The sequence below is a fragment of the Diadema antillarum genome, unplaced genomic scaffold (assembly GCF_040938485.1).
Source record: "Diadema antillarum isolate AM-2024a unplaced genomic scaffold, OU_Dant_1.0 seq00001487_RagTag, whole genome shotgun sequence".
Classification (NCBI taxonomy): domain Eukaryota; kingdom Metazoa; phylum Echinodermata; class Echinoidea; order Diadematoida; family Diadematidae; genus Diadema; species Diadema antillarum.
This window is the reverse complement of record NW_027272226.1, coordinates 102,591-119,545: the sequence shown is the minus strand read 5'-3', so window position 1 is coordinate 119,545 and position 16,955 is coordinate 102,591. Positions and strand designations below refer to the sequence as shown.

Sequence of the window (16,955 nt, the reverse complement as noted above, 5' to 3'; positions counted from 1 at the left end):
ACAGTGTATTTGAAAATGATTAACGGTAATATTCGGCTCCGTAAGGTTCTAACATACTATAGTAAATGTTGGATGATTGCTTTTACAATCAGAAATGAATAGCGGTAACTTTCGGCTCTTTACAATGCTAAAACAAACAATCTGGAAATGCTCCCACTTTCTCATCCCAAAAGTAAGCTATGACCACCTAATAGGCATCAACTTTTATAATTATCTATAAGCCTATTTGCTAAATCTTAGAATTCAGAATAATGGTGATAAGATGATCTACTTTTGTATTCATTTATTTTAGACATGGGTACCTGTCACGTCAGTAATGCTTAATAATTGTTTTTAGCAGGACCGATTTAGTTTTTCCTATGTTTTTCTTGATTTTTTTGGCCACCAAAAAAAAAAAAAAAATAGAAATCAATGATTTTGGTGGTCAAAAAATAAAAATTAGTTTGGAGCCCTGCGATATCATTGGGCTCATCATTACTTAATCTTTCCCATGATACGCTAATATTTATATCATCAACCTGTCGACGTCATCCGACAATTCATGATTCAAACCTTTTTTTTTCATCGTCCGTAACCCAACTTTGAACACAGACAGGGTATTCTTTCTCATTCTAGAGTAATGAAGGAGCGCACTTTCGGCTGTGATCTAAGTCCTATTATCATCATGAGTTCATGTCGCCGTTTAGTGATCTAAACTTCAGCTTTGCTGAACTGTTCAATGTCTTGAGCAGGAAGCGAAAACAATGGCTGGACTAAGGAACCTTCGTTTTTAAAAGGGGGAAATAGAAACAAAAAACAACACTGAAACCGAACAAGCCGGCCGAGCATTGTTTAGGTTAACCACGCGTGGTGATAATCGCGCCCATTGATCGCTCTGTCCAGCTGGCTTAACCCTATTCTAACTGGGAGGAGTTTTTACTGGGGGTGACCCCCCCCCCCCCCCCCCCCCCCCCTTCAGATCTCGGCCACCGATCGCGCGATCGCTGCGAAATTTTTCCTGAAGATAGAGCTGGATGTCAACTACAAGATTACATGGTCATACAATAGAAAAATATTGCCTTTCTATTTTTAATAAATTGATTATGCAAAGTTGTGCATGAAATCATATTTTCACCTATAACTCCATAAAAAAGACTGAAGTATTGCTAAATTTTTGTGTCAAAATTCCTCAAGACATATAAACCAATTTTCATTTAAAAATAAAGCACAATCAAAATCAATTTCTTTTGTTTTTTTTGTTTTGTTAATTTCTTATGTATTTTATTGTTTTTTCGACCTTTTGTTTTCTGTTGTTTTTCAAAATTTGTTGCAGGCACTTTTTCAGGCTTATCTACACTAGAATTGATTAATTTCAATGGTTCAAAGATGAAATACTCTAATTTATATCAATTTAACCAAAAAAACACAATTTGCATTCAATTTGCACACGATATCATGAATTTGAGCTGTTTTCCGGTTGACATGCATTTGCATAACATTACGTAACTTCAGAACGGTGTACTCAGACGTCGCAAATTTGGTCTCAAAATATGCGGAAGACTTCAATGAAAAAAGTTGTGAAACGACGCGGCAAAATCTTTGCGCGTTGCAGAATCGTGGCGCGAAACGTGGGGGGGGGGGGTCAATTTGACCCCCCCCCCCCCAGTTAGAATAGGGTTAAGAGTATGCATATTGACCAAAAATAGTCAGAGGGATGCTAATTTACTCTTACAAGCTATCGCTACTATTTAAGTTGAAAACTGGAACTTTCTGAAAGGTTAAAGATGATCGTAAAATCAGTTCTGGCTACAGGATTTTATAATAATTATAATAGCATACAACATGTACCAAGTTTTCATCGTTTACCTGTCTAGAAAAGGCGGGAATACACCCTTTCGCAATTACCCGTACTTTGCCTCATCTTTGCCTCATCGTTTTATTTATTTTTTTATTAACAGTTGATCGTAATATTTACAAATTGTAAAGCAGTCTGCTATTATACAGTAATATAATAGTGTTACATTCGTCACTTGAAATTGGTCGGGTGACGCTCACAAAAATGTTTGAAAATCGCGCGATTATGTGGCATTTTGTTCGTTAGTTGGCGTCTTATCACTCCAAAGCAGTTCAGCTTAACTGTTGGCTTATAGAAGTGATCATCAATCGGTAAGGATTAGTCAGATGAATTCATGAATTCACTTTATGCATCACGGCTAATCGAACTATTCAACATCGTTGAAGTAACCATACTTTTTTATTTTCATAGTTCAAACTATTTCTTAACATTTATATGCAAAACGAAAGTACTCTACACGTTTTTCAAAATGCTCAGATGTAATGAGTCAATTCCACAAAGATTGCATTACGGCAACCTTTACTGACCTAAACAAGTTTTCTATAGAGCTATCAGTTCTATTATAATGGCATTCTGATAACTTCGACTGCGTTTTGAATTCGTACCGAGCACAGCATTCAAAACAACGGGTTCCTCAGGTCCTCTTTAGGTACTGGTATACTTGCTAAAAGCATTCTCTTTAGCTTCCATTGACAACAACATGGGAGGAGAATGGAAGCGATCAACTTTCTCGGTAAATGAGGCTTTTCGTATATAGCACACATTGCGTGCCTCTTTCTTTTTTCTGTTTCTGTTGTTTCAAACTACACTGCAGCCGACACACACACAAACACACCAAAGTTTACATTCAGGCAACCGTATTTTGGTATTGGTTAGAATCGAATTATATCTGTCTTGTGATTGGCTAATTATCTGTAGCAAAAACAAAACAAAACAAAACAAAACGAAAACAAAAACAAACAAACACAAAAATGCTGAAAACTGCTTATCGAATATCAGTGGCGTGCCAAAGGAGTAAAATGGAGTCTATACTCTAAAGGGGCCTGAGCTTTTGATTCCAGAAGAATATTCGTCAGAGGCAAAATGATAATCAGGCAGGGAAAGCAATCACATTATAAAGAAGTTCACACAACACGAACAGTCAGGGACAGGCTAGGGACACGGAACAAAGAAAACAAAAGGAGAGGATGGGAGGTCATGGGCAAGGAGGCCAACAGGTGAAGGGAGGGGGATTAAAGCAGGAGGGTGGATAGACAAAAGGCATAGGAGGGTCAGTGATAATCCTGAGTGCCATGGGGGTGCATCCATTTAAGAATGAATTTTCTCACACACCCAAGCTGTCGCCATTTATGTGTGTGCGATGAAGCGTTAACGCCGTCGCTAAGCAGGACTGTTGCATCATGGGGGGGGGGGGGGGGGGGGGAACGGGTTGTGAGCTTGAACATAACCTGAACTTTAAGGGCGATTTTCTTTTTTTTTTTCTTTTATGACTTCTAGGGATGCGGAAAGGGGTTGTTTTATATATTATTGTAAAGATAAAACTATACAATGTATGTAGAATTCAAGTATTTATATATACATGTGTAGACATGCCTAAAATTTCGTTTACTGCGACATACGCATTTCGACCGAGCGCATCACGACCTGTATGGACTACGCACATGTATTCTTTTATCTTGCGCTCTGCTTTTGTGGGAATTTCTTCAAGCATAGGTGTCAGGTTTTCCTACGTTACGTCTGCGGTCATTAATTCCATATTTGTTAGTTTGTCTGCTTTCTTATTCTGTGTTTTATGCATTTTACTTGAACTTAAAGGAGGTCTAGACATTTCGTTTGCTAAATGCACGCGAGTCACGTTGCATTGTATGATGTATTTTGTTTCGTTGACCATTCATGAGAAGCGTTTCTTTGAGCAAACTCTCTTTTCACACCAAAATCACTTATAGAAGGTAGTCATCCACATTGGTTATCAAAATAATAATTCCGTCATTTTCCTTTCGTTCTGAAACAGGAATCAGAATTCTCAACACGTCATCCACATTGGTTATCAAAACAATTCCGTCATTTTCCTTTCGTTCAGAAACAAAAATCTGTTATTCTCAACACGTTATTACAAAAATTACATCTCACAGCGATAATAGGGCCTACTAGAACCAACTCATCGCCGCAAAATGACACATTACGGTTACGAGGACATACACAATGCTTGAACAAATTACTTTGCTTCAAAATGTAGAAACAGATGAAGTGACATAACAAGAGAAAGGGCGCACCGAAAGAGGTACACTGTATCAAGATCAACTAAGATAAACTCTAACAAAAAAGAAGAAGAAGAAGGAAACTATTTCCCCCCCCCCACACGCACACACATACACACAAACGAGTAGATACACAAAGGTCATATGTTTACCTTTGGGAGCAGTGATTTAAAAGATGTTTTAGATATCACATGTGATGCATAATAGGTCCGTTGTGCAAAGCATCCTACATATTTTTTTGTAATAAAGCCTAGAATATAAGGAGATATCAGTATTTCTCTTATAGATTGTAAAGAACCTTCGGAATTAGGACCTTTGTTTCATTTTCGGATTAACGAACCTTCGGCATAACGAACCTTATTTCATTTTTTTGATAAATGAACCTTTGGAATAACAAGTTACAAACCTCATATTTTCGGATTAACGAACCTTCGGAATAGCGAACTGTAACCGTTCACATTGTGTACTGTATTTTCGATCATACGGATTCAATTTTTTTTTTTCCAGCGGTTGTTTCTATCCCTATAACTCACATTTCAGAACTATGGGGGTTTTGTTTCATGTACGTGGTGAATTAATACGCCTTTAATGCAAGAGCAAAAACATGGGAAAGTTTGAATGCTTTTCACGTGCACATCGTCACATAAAGAGAATCAGGTGCTGACGGACCATAGAAGTGTCTCAAAATCAATACTGCCATGCAGCTTGCACCAAAATCACAAGAAATACTACATGAAGATTCTGATAGGTATTATCCCGTAACAGGGGCGGATCCAGGAATTCCGTAAAGTGGGGGCGCGTTTACAAAATTAAAGGGGGGCGCACGCACCCCTCCCCCATTTTTTTTTTTTACATTTCTTTTGTTTCAACAAAAAAATAAATAAAAGGGGGGGGGGGGGGGGCGCCGGTTGCGGTCCTCCCTGGATCCGCCCCTGCGTAACCAAGTAAGTTTGAGAGAGAAAAGTTTGAGCCAAAAACACAGCGTTGACAAGTACTACCACAAATTGCATTTTAAATATGGTATATAGTACACAGTACGAGAAAGTATACAGCACGAGATCTCTAGTTTGATTTTCATTTCGCTTCGAATAGTAGACGAGCAGTGACAATCCGTCAAAGTGCAAACTACAGCTAGGGCCTAGCGGCACAGTTTACAGGTCTACCTTCTGTTCACTGCATGGTACACATAAACAAGAACAAAAGCGTTTTCTTCTTTTGCATGTTAGCATGGGGACGATAGTGAATTAAGTTCACCAAGATTCAATGTTTGTAAACAAGAAAGCAGCGCGGAGCAAAGACCTCAGATCGTTGTTATAGCACACGTGCATCTATTGTGGTAACATTTTAATCAACGCACTAACACCATCTGAACATACTCAACGATCATGCCACACAATCACTGTGAAGGGGAAATGTTCAGCAACAACAAGAGCACGAGTATGTAGCCTACCATACTGTACGCGCATTCATTCCGTGAGTGCCAAATACAAGCTAGAAACACACGCAATAAAGAAACATCGCAAGTTCATGAACTGAGGGCCGTGGGAACAGCAACGAAATCGGGGCAACAGCGTCTCGTAAAGAATGTTTGACACTGCCATATAAAGACCTTTTTTTTTGTCTTATATCTTAACAAGATAAAGACGTGATTTCGGGTGCTGTTCGTTATTCCGAAGGTTCGTTATTCCGAAGGTTCGTTTATCCGAAACACACAAATTCCCTAAACCATAGAGGTTCGTTAATCCGAAAACGAAAAAAGGTTCGTTAATTCGAACATTTGCGGCGTTATTTCGAAGGTTCGTTAATCCAAAAATGACATAGGGTTCGTCATTCCGAAGGTTCGTTAATCCGAAAATGAAATAGGGTTCGTTATCTCGAAGGTTCGTTGATCCGAAATGATATAGGATCCGAAATGATATAGGGTCCGTAACGAACCTTCGAAGTAAGTCGAGCTTTGTTTCATTTTCGGATTAACGAACCTTCGGAATAACGAACCTTATTTCATTTTCGGATTAACAAACCTTCGGACTAAAGAACCTTACTAACGAACCTTCGGAATAACGAGCTGTAACCGTGATTTCATATCCGATTTGTTTAATTGGACCTTTTAAAAGCTATGATTGTATCGAATCATTGAGAGCAATGAAATTTAACGGCCTTCTGTCCGCCGTATCAAAAGTGTGATGATAAAGGGGATGTGCGCATTGTCATTCGAAATACATAACTACATGTAACTCTACACTTAAGTAATTAGTCTGATTACTATAGCAACTGATTTTGGGATTGATAGTCACTACTGACAGTTTTTATTCTTGTAAACGGCACCTGTCAATCTCACAGGCCTCAAGTCGAAGCACTCACACGTCATGAATTGACCATAACGTAAAAACGACAGAACTCTACACACAAGAGTTCTGTGATAAAAACACGCTGGGCACACAAGATGAGTATGTTGGAACCACATGGCGCACTCACTGCTGGCAGGGCAAGCACGTGCTTTGCTCATCGAACTGATCGTTTTTATAGCGATCATAATATCGCTGCACAGCAGAGATTCGTATTCCAATGCACAGTAGGCCTACTCTCTCTCTCTCTCTCTCTTAAAAAAAAATGAAAACATTCACACTTGAAGGGGTGGATACATTTAAAACGGAGTCAATTTAGAGTGAAATTGGAGTGAATTTTGAGTGAAAATGTTCATTTTCACTCGGAGTGACCTCCGGGATCACTCGAAGATTTTGGAGTGCTATTGATGTAGCGCGATTCCGCTGCTTAAATGCATTCAGTTTTGCTCATAATCATTTCATCCTTTTTTTTTTTCTTGGAAAGCAAGCACTCCTTAAAGAGGGAAAACCCCGATTGGACAAATTGCGACGTAAACATGCATTGATATAGTTACGTGATACGTATAAACAATTTATCATGAAAGGAGAGAAGGGTACCATTGTATCCAAGATAAACATTATGCATGCACGTGTAGTACCACTTCTCGGGGACTCGAGTAAAGTTAAACCATGGAGCTATTCTGTTAGTAGCTCCATGGTTAAACGCAGCTTTGTTGATTACATAATGCCACTCTGGTGGTTTCGCCATACCCTTCTCTCTCTCCTACGTTTTCTTTGTTTTCTCCCTCTCTTTGTCTTTTTCTTTTTTCCCTACAAATCGTGTACTTTAAGAATAGACAGACGGTGCTAAACTTCAACTCAAGTGGCTTCTTAAGATCTGCTCCTCTTTCATCCATCTTAGGGACCGTGACACTATTGTGAATGACACAATTAAAAGCATCACACAAAGACTTTCACGCCTCGTTAGACCTTTAAGACTCAGATCTTTTTCTTTTGTGTGTGTGTGTGTGTGTGTGTGTGTGTGTGGACGTGGACGCCATTGGGAAATATCAAGCTCGAGACAATAAGTGGCCACTTACAATATAATGACCGACCGATGTTGAAGGTAGATTAAATCAGTAACTAAGTCAGATATTGGGGAACCAGTAAATAAATAGGCAGCAATCGACACTTCGACGGTTTGCCAATCTAATGTGCAGCGATCGACGTCGAAAGTGTCAATCAAATACGTTATTTACGGTCGACGTCGAAGGTTGATAAAATCAGTAAGCAGCGATCGATGTCGAAGGTTGATAATCGGATGGGTGCTGTTCGTAATATTCCGAAGGTTTGTCATTCCGAAGGGTCGTTAAATTCGAAACACACAAATTCCCTAAACCTACAGGTTCGTTAATTCGAACGTTTGTGGCGTTATTCCGAAGGTTCGTTATTCCGAAGATTCATGAATCCGAAAATGAAATTAACGGAACAATATACCTTCTGAATAACGAATCTTCGGACTAGAGAGCCTTCGGAATAACGAACATCGGAATAATAGCTACCGATGTGTAAGGTTGATGAAATTATTAAATAGCGACCAATGACCAAAGTTGATTAGGTCATACCGTCCGACGTCAGTGATCGAGAAAACTATAAAGTAGCGGCTGATGTCGAAGGTTGATAAAATAAGGACAATTAATTCAAATAGGTATAGCGTCCATAATGTCGAGATCAAATAAAATTGAGCAGCAACGAAGTGTCGAAGGTTTATGCAATCAACTTGGTGTCGCACGACGTCGAATGTTAAGCAAAATTATCTGATTTATCCGACATTTGTTTTAGCATTGTAAAGAGGCTAAAGTTACCGTTATTCATTTCTGATCGTAAAAGCAATCATCCAACATTTACTAGTATTTTGACACCTTACGGAGCCGAATGTTACCGTTAATCATTTTCAAATGTTAAAGCAAACAACCGACATTCATTTTAGCACCTTACGGAGCTGAATGATATCCTTTTTCATTTCCAAACGTGAAAGCAAACATCCGCTATTTATTTTAGCATCTAACTGAGCCGATTAATACCGTTAATCATTTCCAAATGTAAAAGCAACAATCTGTTATTTATTTTAGCATCGTTCGGAGCAGAACATTACCGTTATTCATTTCCAAATTTAAAAGCAAACATCCGACAATCATTTTAGCATCGTACGGAGCCGAATGTTACTGTTTTTCATTTTGAACGTCAAGGCAGACATCAGACATTTACTTTACCATCAAACGCAGCTGAATGTTACTGTTCTTCATTTCGAAATGTAATAGCAAATATCCGACATTTATTTTATTATATGGAGCAGACTGTTACTGCTATTCACTTCCAAACGTAAAAAGCAATCATCTGCCATTTTTTGGGCATCTTCCGGAGCCAAATGTTATTGCTATTTACTTTCGAAAGTAAAAGCAAACACCCGACATCTGTTTAATCATCATACGGAGTTGAATATTAGTGTTATTAATTTACGAACATCAAAGGGATCATTCGACATTTATTTTAGCATCTTCCGGAGCTGAATGTTATTGTTATTTACTTTTGAACGTAAAAGCAAACATCCGGCATTTATTTTTATCATCGTACAGAGTTGAATATTATTGTTATTCATTTCCGAACGTCAAAGCAAAGATCCGACATTTATTTTAGCATCTTCCGGAGATGAATGTTATTGCTATTTACTTCCGAAAGTAAAAGCAAACATGCGACATTTATTTAATCATCGTACGGAGTATTATTGTTATTCATTTCCAAACGTCAAAGGGATCATTCGACATTTGCTTTAGCATATTCGGGAGCTGAGTGTCATGGTTATTATTTTACTTTCGAACGTAAAAGCAAACATCCGGCAAATTACTGATACTTTTCAGAAGATTTTCGCGGATCGATTTCAGCTAATTTCCTTCATGTAGCCGATGGTTGACGGGAGAGTTTGATTTTCATATCATTAATTCCGCGCTGGAGCGCTCGGGCAAATGCGGGTGTTTAGACGAGCGTGAAAGTGCGGGCGACTTCCCTCGTCTGTACGCGTCCAAACGCCCGCGTATAAACTAGTACGCCCGGACGAAAGGGCTTCCCGCATTTGCCCTAGGGGTTTGCGTGACGTTTCCCGCGGTCGGCACTGTACTTTCCGATAAGCTGTGGCATTGCAGGCTCTGCCCACAGATCGAGGAATAATCCTAATTTTTCTTCTCTCCAATTGTTTCCCTTGGTAGACACAGCGCTGCAGCTATTACTTTTATCAACTCAATCGGAGAGTGATTACATGTATTATGATATTAAACAGTTAACGTTAGATACTAGCATAGAATCGGTGTATGGCGTTGATGTAAACAAACAAGTGCAAGTATGGTACCAAAACACACGATTCATAGGACGTACACAAGCGCGCGAAGAGAACTAGAAGCTGTGCATGAGGTACCCCATGAGACACGCATGCGCACAGCGCACAATGACGTCATAGAATCATGATTGAAATCACGGTTGCGTTCATGCGGTTTCTGCGATCGTGATTCTGGCAGAATCATGATTCAAAACGCCCTTTTTTTCGCGTTTCAGATCGGCGTTTTGAAACACGTTTAAATGGAAAAATCGCATGAACGCAACGCAACTAAACATGTTTAGCGACTAAACGTGTTTAGAAATGCAATTCTAGTTTCGCATGAACGCAGCCCTAGTCAGTCCAAACTGCTTTTTATACGGATGGCAGTCAAAACTGCTTTCGGATGGGCACCAGTCCCAGCATGGCCGTATAGCAAAGGTTAGACTGTAACAAATAAAGTTTTGGCTTTGATATACGGAGTTTTAGCAAGGAGATTTGTAATCATTATTTTTTTTTAATTTAATACCTCTATATGATGCCACTGATTCAAAATATGTAATATTTTGAGGACAAAAGACAAAACACAGATTAGATAGCCCAGTTATGTGTACCTTGAATATGTGACCCTGCACCTCAGAACAAACAAAAAGTCGCCAGACATGAATTTTTAGTTAAGACCATATTCTGAAAGAGCAGACTTTAAGCTTTAAAATGATGTATAACTCAAATCAAATGGACTCTCCTAACCTATCTAACTATTGGAAAGAAAGCACAAACTCAGGAAAAGTGTGAACTGAGAAAAGAGGCTCTGAAGTACAGTGTCTATTCAAGCGCTTAGGCCCTAAATCTTTACCAAACTGTGCTGGCTGTGCGATGAATGGAACAAAAAACAGGAAGTAAACTACCAGAGTAACAAGAATGAAGGGATTATCTGATTAAACTGAAATTAAGCATGCCTCATTAACACATTCCGTCCATAATTGATGCCAACTTTCAGAGCAGTAGCACTATCCTTTCAAAAGTTATTATAGAGTTGAAAGTGAAGAGTGTGGACAAGGTTTTTCAGAAATGAAAAAGGGATTCTAAAGACACACCGAATCACACTATTCTACCGAAAATGTTCAAGATAAACTGCTAAAAAAACACACTTTCCTCCCCGTTTTATGATACCAAAGTTTAGCATAATGTAAAAGAAGACCCACTCTTTCAGAAAATATGAAAAAGTCAAGTTCGGCTAGGTTGACCCATTTCACTTATTTTCAGTCCTCACGCAAAATCAGTGTGTGCGACTTTATGTTCGTTTTGTGGTGCACGGTCACATATAAACATTAGATTTAAATGAAAATCCAGTTATGATTTCGTAATATTGCATCACCACTGTGACATAGCAGATTGTTGTAGAGTTTCCAGGTAGAATGGGTGGCCTGAGGACACAGTGGCATGTAGACGTAATCAATACTTTCAAGCAGATAATCTACTTTTCCTAGAACTTTAACTTGGTATATAGAGATCTTTCCCACATTCACTGAATTCTCATTTAATGTGCTTGGGGGTAACTTCCCCTTTAAGCAATTGAACCAGACTGTCCCTTTAATACAGAGAAGTTCAGGATAGGGAAGAATCTTGTCTACCGGAAACTATAAAAGACACAATTTTTAGAGCAGGCCTAAGAGAGCATCAACAGTTACCAGTAATCAAGCTTGGCAGGTAGTCTGGCTATCCATACCCCCTCATGGCCATCAGCGGTATACAGTGTAGACATACACATAGGATAGTCGACATCAATGAATTGGCTAGTTGTATGACCCTTTTCAACACCAGGCAAAGGTGGAAGAATTTGCCCTTTGACATCTTGTCATTACAACATTCTAATCTCATCCCCATTCCTATTTAATACTCATACGTGTAGTTTCATGAGGAGTCTGAAATTATAAGACTATCTGTCCTTCAGACAGAGTCAGGGGTTGGACAACTGTCCAAGCATTTGAAAATATTTTATGTCAGGAGCAAGGATCATCCTGGCTATCAAAGATATGTGGCCATATAGAATATAAATGGCTCCTCCATGGAAAGAGTCCCATAAATAGACACTCTTATGATATCTGAGTATCTAGTTATGTAGGTATCGTACATAAATTATGAACAAGAATTATCAAACAGACTTGAAGTGTCGGTGCCTTGTGCACAAGACTCCCGCCCCTGGGGTCTTTCTCATGTGCATACCCGATAAGCTTTTTCTCATGCAGCACAAACTTACCCCCCCCCCCCCCCATCACAAGAATCATGGATTTCCAACCACCCAAAAGTGACATTTCGATACAGTATATATCCTTTTAAATCAGAATAAGCCGCTATATATCTAGGCCTATAGCAGAGACTCCAACCCCAAGCAAACGGGAGACTCCAACTTGATGTGCACACGAAGCGCACATCACGAGCGCGAAGTTCCTTGCGACTGGCATCTAGGGTTCAAGATGCTCTTTTGCGCTATCACAGGCTTATTTTTCAACATACGATGACACTATTAAAGTAAGAATTCATTTCAAGCGGGAGACACAGGCTAGAGCTAGGGCAGGAGAAATTAAATCTCAAGTGGGAGAACGGGAGATTTTGCAAAAATGGGCTTTCGGAGGGAGATCTCCCGTCGAAAGCGGGAGAGTTGGATTCTCTGCCTATATAGTACAGTACCAGATTGCACAATTTGCAATTAAATACAGTAGAGAGAGAGAGGGTTATTATATACACTGTATATGGTGTCTTGTTTGCTAACTACAGTGTAGGTGGTGTAATGTTCAACACATACTCTTCTGATGTATGGAGAGATAAAGCCGTAGATTGCTCCTCATATCTCTTGCAAGTGGCAGTCATATGTCTCCAAGTCGAACAAATGCGCTCATAATTGCTCCGGAGATGCTGAGCAGATAAAAGCCTTTAATCTCGGATCTGATGAGTCAAAGGAGTTTTGACAGACTGGAGACAGTTATTGCGCCATCAGCTGCTTGATTTATAAATATGATTATATTTTTATTAAAGCACTTGCTGAATTACAAGTACGCTAAAAAAAACGCACAATTACAACAACAAAAAAACTTGTTCAAAGTTGCGTCAAGCGTTTGCCTGTCCTTTACCCCAACAAATGTTTGTCCTCCACCCCCCTCTTTTTTTTTGGGGGGGGGGGGGGGGGTGAGGAGTTGTGGATGAGGGCAACTGTTTTCTTCTTTATCTACAGGGACTTCTAATCTCATCCTTGCAGCTTTTAATGGAAAGTTACTTTTTTTTTTCTAGTTGGTTTTAAGCTGTTTTGAAGATTCTGCTGTGCACGTCACAGACTTAATTTAGCCAGGGACAGAGGCCCGGGCAAAAGGTGCTCAAGTTAATTCGGTGGAGTCTGGGGCCCCAACAGCACTTTTGCTGGTAAATGTGGAAGGCTTGAACTGCTGCATGAAGGCAGTCACTGTGTAGATAGTGATTGGAAGTCTAGATGATACAGTCTTATTTAGATATAACAGTAAAAAGATTTTTATTTGCTGATTCACTTTTAGCCATTTGTTTGTTTTGGGATTTTAGTGAGCTGTGTGAGATTAGTGGGCCCCCATGGGGAATAAAGCTTTTGCCATCGTTGTTACCATGAGGATTTGGGAAAAAGAAAGAAAAAAAAATCAGGGATTTAAAAGGTTTTAAAGATTAGATTTGGAAAGCTTTGATCATCTGAATACTGATCTCAGTGCAGTGTCAGAGATTAGGGAAAAGGCTGAACATTTGCTTGAATAAAAGTAATTTAGATTGCCATAACTTCCTCAATACTTGGATATTTCTTTCCAAAATTAACATATTATCAGTTGTCCTTGCTTCTTTCTTAGAATGATTCAACACAATTTTCTCTCCTGCTGATACAGTATGTACACTGTATTTCTGTATACTTCTTTTATACAGGGGACATATAGAATCTGTTTCTGTATGAAAAGGCCTTTGGAAATTGTTATGCCATCCATGTATCCCATACATATCCAACACAGAAATTAATGTAAAAAAAAATACAAGTTGATAGCTAATATACAAAATAGATCCATATGTAGACAGATAGGTAGAGAGATAGATAGATGGTACTGTAGATGAATATATAGGTGTTTAAAGATAGAAAAAGAGTTTGAGAGAGAGAGAACAGGCATATGTTTTGGATGAATAGCTAAAGAAACAAAAATGATATTAGTGTTATCACTAAGTCCCTGAACATAGATAACAAGTGATTAGATAGATAGATAGAAAGATAAATAAAAAGAGAGATATATATAGAGATAGATGATAGAGATATATGTTCAAGATACACAGAGAGAAACTGATACCTACAAGTTTGTATTACTGAGCCGCTTAGCAATGTTCTTGACAAATCACTTGTATGTGTACAGTCTGCTCTTCCTTGTTTTACTGCTGTACAGATTACGGCGATCACATTACGGATCCATATCGGGGTCCAGACACAGCAGTAAACTGGGCGTGTGATTTCCGAATCAAGGCGATCTTTATCCCCAAGATCTGTCAAACAGCCCTGAGTTTACACTGCCAGACGATGCTGATTAAAAGCTGTCAGTACATGCTTGCAGAATGTGTGCAGCCACATCTTCACATTGGCCATGAAAATCTGAACATAGCATGGGCTCGATGTGTCTTTGAATATACTGTCTCGTCATCTTTGTACGCATGCTTGAGAAATGGAAATTAACAGCTGCTATCCCTCTTTCTTTCACCAAAGTTTGGCGTGGATTGTATTCGAGTTTTTCCCATATCGAAAGCCATAACTTCTTTATATTCATGTCAACAAGACGCGTGTGGGAATGCACATCGTACATTCAATAGTTTGCCCTGACCTGACTAAAATGGTGTGATTCGAGCCCTTATCATATGTACCATGCTTTATAATACAGCAGAGAAGACAATGTTCTACAGCAATCCTGTTTTAGTGTACCGGTACCAACACTCAATGCTATTGTAGATGGTTTTGTATATTTTTGTGTGTGTTTATACGTTTCTCATATATTTTCCCTCCTACCTTTATGATCGAGCATGAAAACAGAGCCATTGCACAAGTTTTGGCGCTTTTCTTTACTTTTAGAGCAAAATAGAAGACATATCTATCAAAGATATGTTGTGCATGCGTGACTTGCAGTGGGTGAACATTTGACACAGGCAATTGTGTGCAAGAGTCATTCTTTGAGGATCTAGGCTCAATAAAGTCTAATCAAAATCTGAAGAAAGGTTACACTCACACATTGATTTACAAAAACATTGTATTGTATTATGTTATCAAACTGATTTTATATGTTTATTTTCTTTTCATTGTTGTGTTGTTCTTTATCTGTTTTACACCTTAGCCCACATACGAGGTGAACCTCTTCCGAGTGCAGTGGAGAGCTCAGTGTCACCGCTGTACAGTGATGGAGAGCATAGGGGGTCCAACCCCAGCCTGGGGCCGGGGTACGACGGCGGGTTGCGCCCCTCCCACAGCCCCACCCACTCCACGCCGGATGACGCAGACATGTCGCACAACATCTACGACAACGTGCCCAACGACGGCGCCTACCTGCGACACTATCTCCACCAGGAGCTGCGGGCCTTCCACAGCTCGCCCCCGACCGGGCAGAGGGTACTCAAACCCCTGCGCTCCCACGTACCACCGGCAGGAGGGGGCGGGGACGGAGATGGGGGCGGGGGCGAGCTCTACATGAACGTCAACCAGATCCCCCTCCTGAGGAACGCCGGCCCGCCCAAGAAGCCCCAGCGCAACTCCATCGGCATCCTGCTTGACCAGATCTACGACGACGAGGGCTCCCAGGTAGAGTTCCATACCGACGTCCACCAACAGCCAGAGAACCGGCTACCCCTGCCTGGATCAGGACCGACACACTTGGAAGTCAAGGGCCCTCAGTACTCCCTCTCCAACACCTTGTCAAGTCAAGGTAAGGGACCTTCACAAGTGTGTGTGAAAGAGATCTTTTTCTACTGCTTCTTCTACATGTGTGTGTCGTACATCATCAGCCGAGAACCACAAGGGTGCTATTGTATTAACCCTAAAAAGACTGGGCTATTTTGGTAGCTCGAAAGACTGGGGGAGGGCCTAAAGGGCCCCCCCTTAAGATCTCGGCTGTGGATCGCGCGATCGCCGCGGAAATTTGCACAATGGTAGTGTGCGATGTAATCTACAAGATCGTATATCTAAATTTTACAAAATAGTCTTCTTTTATTTTATTTTGATTAATTATGCTAATTTATGCAAGAAATCAGACTCTTTGATCTAAATCAGTAAATAAAGCTCCAAAAGTGCTCATTTTTGGTCTAATTATTCTTAGTGGCATTCTTTGCAATTGTACTTGGAAAAAAAATCGGTATCAAAATTAATTTCTTATTTATTTTATTGTTTTATGAATTTCTTATGTATTTCCTTGTTTTATCGACCTTTTGTTTTTGTTGTTTTTTTAAACAAAATTTGTGGCAGACACTTTTTGAAGCATAATACTCCTAAAACAAATTAATTTTAGCCATTGAGAGTAAAAATAAGCATATTTATATGAACCATGTGAAAAAACTCAATTTGCATTGACTTTGTACACAAAATCACAGTTTTGAGCCATTTTCGGCCTCACGTGCATGTACAAAAAGTTACGTAACTTCAGAACTGTACCCCCGGGCGTCACAAATTTGGTGTCAAGTCATAGAACATCGCGGCGAGAGCATTGCGTGTTGCAGAGTAATCGCGCGAAATGTCTTTTTAGGGTTAAAGGTACAGTTGTAACCTTTGGGAGCAGTGATTTAAAAAATGTTCGAGATATGACGTTTGATGCATATGTGTAGGTCAGTTGTATCACAAAACATCCTACCATGTAAAAATTTTGCAATAAAGACTATTTCTTATAAGGAGATATCAGTATTATTCTCAATAAACCGTAACTGTAGACAGTTTAGTCTAGAAACATCTTTATTATAACTATTGTTCACATTTTGTATATTTAACAATAACATTAATCATACTGATTCAAATTTTTACATTGGTTGTTTGTATCCCTAACTCAAATTTTACAACTATTTTGAAGCACTAAAGCTGAGTTTCTGTTTCATCTGCAAATGGTAAATTATGCCTTTAAAGATTTGAGCATAGATAAATTGAAGCAATCAAT

At 39.4% G+C, this 16,955-nt stretch overlaps 1 protein-coding gene across 1 annotated transcript in view; it reads left to right on the top strand.

Moving 5' to 3' along the window:
• The window catches only part of LOC139709993 (uncharacterized), a 117,735-nt gene that overhangs the window by 78,972 nt on the left and 21,808 nt on the right, over positions 1 to 16,955 (top strand). Inside the window, exons 7-8 of the mRNA XM_071621946.1 lie at positions 14,223 to 14,369; positions 15,156 to 15,740. Coding sequence (XP_071478047.1) covers positions 14,223 to 14,369; positions 15,156 to 15,740 — 732 coding nt within the window. The remainder of the gene's footprint in view (positions 1 to 14,222; positions 14,370 to 15,155; positions 15,741 to 16,955) is intronic.